This window comes from Channa argus, chromosome 10 (genome assembly GCF_033026475.1).
Source record: "Channa argus isolate prfri chromosome 10, Channa argus male v1.0, whole genome shotgun sequence".
Classification (NCBI taxonomy): domain Eukaryota; kingdom Metazoa; phylum Chordata; class Actinopteri; order Anabantiformes; family Channidae; genus Channa; species Channa argus.
In genome coordinates this window covers 27,305,252-27,313,080 of record NC_090206.1, presented here as the reverse complement: position 1 = coordinate 27,313,080, position 7,829 = coordinate 27,305,252, and the positions used below count along the sequence as shown (strand labels likewise).

At 36.5% G+C, this 7,829-nt stretch overlaps 1 protein-coding gene across 2 annotated transcripts in view; it reads left to right on the top strand.

Moving 5' to 3' along the window:
• The window catches only part of matr3l1.2 (matrin 3-like 1.2), a 16,753-nt gene extending 10,067 nt beyond the window's left edge, over positions 1–6,686 (top strand). Inside the window, exons 12-22 of one of the 2 annotated variants that reach the window (XM_067519635.1) lie at positions 44–247; positions 1,051–1,141; positions 1,341–1,357; positions 1,804–1,926; positions 2,592–2,720; positions 3,242–3,370; positions 3,442–3,572; positions 4,297–4,561; positions 4,942–5,077; positions 5,481–5,596; positions 6,147–6,686. In XM_067519635.1, the coding sequence (XP_067375736.1) occupies positions 44–247; positions 1,051–1,141; positions 1,341–1,357; positions 1,804–1,926; positions 2,592–2,720; positions 3,242–3,370; positions 3,442–3,572; positions 4,297–4,561; positions 4,942–5,077; positions 5,481–5,596; positions 6,147–6,218 (1,413 nt within the window). In that variant the 3' untranslated portion in view covers positions 6,219–6,686. Of the gene's footprint in view, positions 1–43; positions 248–1,050; positions 1,142–1,340; positions 1,358–1,803; positions 1,927–2,591; positions 2,721–3,241; positions 3,371–3,441; positions 3,573–4,296; positions 4,562–4,935; positions 5,078–5,480; positions 5,597–6,146 lie in introns of both variants that reach the window. The other variant, XM_067519634.1, reaches the window with a different exon arrangement.
• The last annotated feature ends 1,143 nt before the right edge of the window (positions 6,687–7,829 follow it).

Here is a 7,829-nt window from a genome sequence, read left to right as displayed (position 1 = left end):
AGTGTAAATGATTTCTATGATTGAATATGTGAAACATTTCCAGGCTCCTGATGGTGATGTTGTCACTGACACCTCCGGTCAGGTGGGTGTAGTTGAAGGTGAAGCCAAGCAGGGAGTGGAGCCTGAGGAACAAACCGGACTAACAGAAACTGAAGCTTTGACAGTGGAAAACGAGAACCTAGATGAACTGAATACAGAACCAAGAGAGAATTCAGTGATAACAGAGGGAGATCTGTCTGCAGACATGGTCAGTTTGATTAGAAAATTTTACTTTTAATTATTTAAAGTCATAAGTTCTAAAATGATGAATGAACCAATAAAAGATATTTTAAGCCTGTTTCAGACATGAACCCTAGAGAATGTCAGGAGGATCAGGTCGTCATATTGTCTGGAGTTTCCCATACAGACATGTAGGCAACATTAGCTAATTATGGTGCCGTGCATGTTACTCTTTGGGATTAATGGTATTGTACATGGTCATTATGAGAAATTGAATTTTTGCAGCTGTCACATGACAATTTATAAAGTAGGTATGAAACGATACAGTGAAAGGCTAGATTATATATAAAGCTAAATGAAACATGATTAAATACACTGAAGGAGAAATAAAAAAAAAAAAAAATACAGTACACAAGTTGGGTGAATAATTTGGTGCATTCACGCCAAACATTGATTCGGTTCATGTGCACAAGGAACAGGTTGAGTCCCAGCAGCCCTCTTTATATAGAGATCCTGATGCTAATTGGACTCTTCTAAATTACACTAAACTTTATCAAAGTCTGTAGAATCATGCCCCAGAGGTCTGTGCATACAGCTGCCAGGATCCCAACCTTAGAGGCATGAGGCTTAGCTTGACATCCACCGTGATATGTGACACAGATAATAAATACTTAACATGTAAAAATTGATGGGGTTTTGCTCATATTTAAAATTTTACGTGTTTTGACATAATTGTTTTGGATCTCACACAGCTACTGATTATGGTCACAGATTTGGATTTATGTGAACCTGAAGAAACCTGGACGTTGATGATGTTTTGTGTTTTATCAGTCTGAGCAGAGCTTTCTGGAAAACATGGAGGACTTTGTGACATTGGATGAACTGGCAGAGGACGAGGATGAAGAAGAGCATGGCTCCATTGGTAACTGATTACCAAACCAGATTGGAATTTGTCTTAATGTTGATTTATATTTAAAATGTACAAAAATACTTTTACTTTTGATTTTGATAATGTACTTTTATTTAAATTCAACATTGAAGTGAGGTTTGTACCTGATAGTTTAATTTAAATATGTTACATATATTATTACTAACGTTTTAATAAATTATTTTCTTTGTAGACAACACGAGGAAAGGGGTATGTGTCTTTACTTTATCACACTTTTATTTTTCCTTTTATACTACATCCTTACGTTTCATTTAATTTACAAACATAAAATGCATAAATCATTTCAACTTGTTTACTTGTCTTATTATAAAAAACAGACAAAACACAAATGATAAATACAGTTCAATTTTGTTGGGCCTACAGAAATGCAGGTGAGATGAGAACCACAGGCGTGTCTTTAAGATGGAGATATATATATATATATATATATATATATATATATATATATATATATATATATATATATATATATATATATATATATATATACAGTAATGTGATTTGTGAAGTAGCACTTTGAAATTTGCCCAAAAAAGTAAAGTGCTTTATAAATAAAATGAATTATTATTATTATTAGTTAAAAGTTCTTTATTATCCCCAGCATTTGTGATGCTTAATTTTAATGTTTTTCTCAGGGTATGAGGGTGGTCAACATTGTTGGTTTCAGGCGAGGATACAACTTTCTCAATGAGCTGCTGGGACTCGCCAAACCGTTTGGGAAAGTGGTCCGACATCTGGTGCTAGACCTGAGACCTGAGGTAAGCTTAAGTGTGTTATTTATTTATATCTTTGGTCTTTGTTGTTTTTATAATGGAGTGCTGTAGGGATGACACTTCTTTTGAAGGCCAACCCAGAAGGTAGCATCTCCAAGGTTTCCTTAATAGACACTCAGTAGTTAGTTTATAAAAGAACAACACATAAACGGTAAACTTCCAATTTGTAATTTGATTTAGCACACTTGCCTCTTCTACAGAAGCCTTTCTTCTTATAGTGACCTAATAAAACTACTGGTGAGAATCTCTAAAGATAGATTAGTGAGTACATAAGCCTTCTTGTTTGTAACAACCTCTGTAGTCTCATTTAGCCAGTTGAATAAATGGCATAAGTGGGGTATATATCGATTGAGTTTATGTTGGACAATAACACGAGATTCTCTTAACTATAGACCTTACTGTAAGCTTTGATCGAAAAACCCAGACTTTAGGAAAAGGAAACCAGAAGTGCAAAAAAAGCCAACAGATTTGTTGGTTTAAGGACTCCTGAGGCACTCTACAGAATAAATAAAAGAGGTAGCTGACAGATGAATTAATTATTAAAACAGTCACAGACCTAGTAATTATAATCAATAGTTGATTATAGATTATTGTAATTTGCTGTGATGCTCCCAGGGAAATGTTCCACAGATCTGTCTCTTGGTTACCAGGCCTACCTTCAGTTTGCAACGGAAGAAGAAGCCCGAGCGATGGCCAAGTTTTACAACAGTAATGTGATGGCGTCTGTGTGTGGTCGACCGGTCAGGGTCAGTCACTCGATGTCCTATCCCACCATCCAGGTGAATGTCCCTGCAAACTAGTTTTCTGTAACGATGTACTTTTATCTCTGAAGGTCTCTAAATGTTTTTCATTGGAAAGGTTTGAACAGTAAAACTGCTTTGGAGTCTTTAGTAGATGTGAAGCACAATTTGAAGTAGACGCAGCTTCAGTTTAAAGACAAACCAAAAGGCTTTGGGAAACACAGCTCTATAACCATATAGACCTTTTTAGTTTAGATTTGAAGTAACTTGGGACAGAAAATTATCAGCAGCTGTTTTGTTAATCAAGTCATTGTTTGAGTCTGTTTTCAAGCCAAATGTAAAAAGAACATTTCTTTCCCAACAAACTGAATTTCTTTGGATTTTGGACTTTTGGTTGGATATAACAAGACATTTGAAGATGTCATGTTGAATCAATTTTAATGGCTGATTATTTATTTTCAGGTGTTTTATAGATAAAACAATCAATGAAAACATTTTGCGTGTATAGTCTCTCTTGTACGTTTTATTGTGACTAACTTTATGCTGTGTGTGTTGTGCAGTGCGGCTCCAGCAGGGTGGTGTACATCGGTCAGATTCCCAGCAGTAAATACTCAGACGAAGCTGTCCTGACACTTGCAGAGCCATATGGGAAAATCCGGAAGTATTTTCTCAACAGGATCAAGAGAGAGGTGCATAACCAGAGTCATGAAAACCCTTCACTGCTGCTACAGTTTAACTAACTGCTGCTTTCTGTCCCCAGTGTTTCATCGAGATGGAAAAAGCTGAGGACGCAGAGAAAATGGCTGAAAGTTGTAAAGCAAATCCACCAAAGTTTAACGGGAAACGTCTGACAGTCTATGTCAGCAGGAAGTACAGACAGCTGAAACATGGGTGAAGTTAATTTTTTAGTCTTTGGCAGATTTGAGTCTTAAAAGTGTGTGTGCATACATTTACAAATGAATTATCTCTTATGAACATCATCTGAAGATGCATGGTAAAATAGAGACTTCCTGGGATTCAACAAGTGATAAGTAGGAGCTGGTAATACATTTTAATTTAGTCACAGTTACATTTAGCAGAAGCTTTTATCCAAAGCAAGGCAGCAAAACTCGTAAGTCAAGGAGAAAAGATTAAAGCGAAAACCTATCAGAAAAGTGTTTAAAAGTGTTTCATGAGGTGTGCAAGAAAAACCCGAAAGGAAGTTTTATTTTTTTTTATTTATTTTTTTTTTAAATAGATTTAAGTGCATAGAAAGATGCAGTTTTTTATATTGAGAGTGGGTTTGCTGAATAATAAAATTTACTTGTTTTTTATTTGCTTTTCTGCAGACAAAAGCTAAAAATTGTTTTAATTTAAATTTTACAGGGACAATACAATTAAACATTGTTAAAACTAAGCAACCGATCCTGTGTATATAGAGCATAGAGCAAAAAGCTAATTTCCAGTCCCTGTCCATGGTTGGTTTTGACATGAAATGAGATGTAAAACAGAGAAGGTAAAAACAGAAATCATTGAGCCTTGAGCTGTCTGTGGTTATTCTCTCTCTCTCTCTAACTCTATGAAGATGTCATTATTTGTCTCTGCTCTTTTTGTGGTCGTTTTCTTTTTTGGTCAGACATCGATTTCCAAGTGCACTAAAGAGAGAGAAGAGCAGCACTCCAACTACAGAACCCCCAGCCAAGAAATCCAAAGAGGAGAAGCAGACAACAGAAAAGCGAGAGGGAGAAGAGGAGAAATTGAGGGAGGCAGAGGAAAAGCAGCGGGAGGAAGAGGAAGAGGAGAAGCAGAACTCTGATGTGAGCAGTGAAGACAAGAGAGAAAAAACCTCAGCAGAGAAGATTCCTGAAGTTGCTGAGCAAAACCAGATGAGCAGTCACAATGTGAGTGTTCGAGCAGCGTGGACTAAATCATTTCAAATGGGTTTAAATGATCGATTTGTATGTGTAAATGTTTAAACTCTTCTCTAAATCCACTTAGAAGTCAAAGATAATAGAGGCTGCAGAAGATGATTCAGAATCTTGCTCTTTAGTATCACAGTAATCCAGTGATAATTGTCTGTACAAACATGAATCTACACGATACTTTACAGTGTTTCACTTTACTGCTTTACTAGAAGGGAGTGTTTGGTTTATAGCTCCTGAAACGATAAATTGGCCTCATCAGATTTTAACAGTTCAATCCTGTAAAAGCTGTGAGAGCTGATGTTAGACTGTGAAGTGAACAATGTTTGAAGATTCATTTGTTCTCCTCCAAGTTGCAGGAGGTGAAGCAGGAGGAGGAAGAGATGGAGATATCGACCAATCGGGACGAACAGACTGAAACTCTGACTGCTGCTGAAAACAAACCCAGTACAGCATCTCTCCCACTGCCTCCCTACGACCCCGACACCCCCATCGGTTAGAAAACTACAGTTTTTCTGTTACCAGCTCCTCCTGCATCCTCAGCTCTTGGAATTGTTTCTTTTCCAATGAAGGCTGATTAATTTCTGTCTGCAACCTGTTGCCACTGCAGTTTGTTTAATGTTCATGTTGTATTTTAGTTGTTGATCATTCAGAAAGTTTCAAAGCTGAGCTCAGATACATGTGAAATATGTTCAGAGGAACTGAATTGCTACTTTCTCACCTTTTGGCAGAAAGCTCAATTTGAAAAAAAAAAATTCAAGTGAAAATCCTAGTGAAAGCAAATAAAATGCATCATGTCCTTCCTGATCACAGCCAAAAAGCATTTTTTCCTTTTGGCAACATAATTTATTCCACTTGTAACAATTTGTTTGCTATTTGCTCACATTTGTGTGTCCAGGTGTTGAGCATGTGAAGATGGGTTACTACTGCCGCGTCTGTTTCCTGTTTTATTCAAACGAAGACACGGCCAAGAAAACTCACTGCAGCAGCAAGATGCACTATGAGAAGCTGCAGGTGAGACACACACTTCACTGCACCTGATACAGGGTTCAGGTTAATAGTGCTGTCAGGATACTAAAACTACTGATAGCAAAACCTGCCTGAATACCTTAATGCTAATACTGAAATGATAGTGCATCGTAAACCTGAAACATCAGGAAGTTATGGAATAATAGATGACTGAACATGGAAGTCAATAAAGGAAATTATGAATTTGGAAAAATCCTTAGAAAAAACTAGGAAGTGCCCTTAGTAAAACAGAGTTTCACCAAGGAGGAGTTTTAAGTCATTTGTTTCCATTACTGCAGTTTAGAGGCTTATCCTGAGTTCAACACCATAAAGTTCCAGACTTGGTGTCATTTATAAATATTATTTTCATGCTCAATAAAATTTTAATCTCTGATGGAAAGTCTAGAAAAAGCTTGGAAACACGTTATGTTTATCTTGGTTTTGTTCAATCAAATAGTTGTGATCATTTCTTCCACTTTCACATCAAACACTAAACAAGTTTTATCAGTATGTGATGTGATCAGTGAAACAAAGTGAACTCTTACTTTTGTTTCAGAAATATCTGGAGAAGGAACAGACCAAAGCAGAGAAGAAGAAAACGAAAGACAACAGCGTAACAACAATTTAAACTGAAAATTCATCTGCGTCAAGATACAAGTGGGAAATTTTATTTTTTATATTTAGTTTAAGACTTAAAGTTGAACGACGTCATTCACATGTGGTCCTATACGCATGTCTCATTCTTCTCAAAAAATAAAATGTGAAAGTCACAACACAGCAGAAACTGGCGTGAGTAAAGTGTGTTGTCTGCACTCGGCAGAGCTACGGTTAATCAGTCAGACTTTGATGAACATTAGTGTTTCCATCGTTCAAGTGCCAGAATGTCACTGCACAGAAGCGGTGACGCTGTTTGTTAGCAGCTAGATCCAGGACGTAAACCGTATTTACATTTATGTTGATCATGCAGCGAGAACCGGCACGTTAGAAACAGAAACAGTGTAATTCCTAAAAAGTTCTTAAGACTTGCTGATGTTATTTTTCTTTTATGTTGGATTGTTTTAGATGTTTTACAAAATAAAAATTTCCCTAAATAAGAGTTTTATTCAAGCAGTTTTCTGAAAAATTGAGATTTTTCACCTTGATACTCAAAGGTACAAAATGCAGAACACTTAAAATGCTGATATTAAAAAATCTCAAAGTGTAAAGTAGCAGCTTTAATGTATGTGTAAATGAATAGTTTGAGTTTGATTAAGCCAACAAACATCAAATGTGAAAACATTTCACTCAGTTTGACTACGAAGTAATGTGCTCTGTCTTTGAGGAGACGGGACGTCAATTATGTTATTAGCCGACGTGTCACAAGTGTGACTTTCTTCCTTGGCTGAACTATTCCCTGCTATGACGCAGTAATCAAACAGCAGCACTGCAGTCCACTTCTTTAGAAACTCAGAGCTGGATTCCAGTGGTCTGTGTGTGTGTGAAGCCTTTACATCACCTCACAACAAATCAGTTTATTTATAATGGTCTGACCAGTGTTGTGATACTGTAACTTTTGTGTTATAGATCAATGGCTGTTCCCACAGAGCGAGTGCACTCATGCTGATAATTGTTGATGTGCATCAATTAACTTTAGGGCTGATTTCTAAAATGCATATTCTAGATAGATGTCTACCTTTTCAGCACCACTTTAATTAAATAGAGCGCTTTCAATAATTTGTTTTTTTTTTCTACATCCTGTCAGCCCAGAACCTTAGTTTGGAGTTAAGATTTCAGAAATAAAAAACGGTTTCATCCCCCTTTTCTTCAAAACTCTACATACCGCTGGTACCAAGTCCAGTAGAAATTGCGGAGGGTTGTCTCAGGAAGGGCATCCGGTGTTAAAAAACAAACTGCCAAATCAACATGCAGACTAATGACCTGCTCTGGTGACCCTGAACAAGCAGGATAAGCACATCAGCTTTAATCTTTAAAATTTAAGTTGTTTTCTTTTATTAAAGCTGTATGAGAGTTTGCATTTGCAAAATTAAACTTATTGGACTTTTTGAGACTTGGCAGGATATAACTTGTTCTTGCTGTTAGTTTTATTGTCAGAAACTGTACACATTTTCGAGGCTGAATCGCAATATTCACTGCATGGCCAACATTCAGTTAGGACTCACACCAATTAGTATTCTGCAAATCCAAAATGTTCATATCTACAGGCCAATTGTCCTAATTTCAGATCTTCAATGTGAAAAAT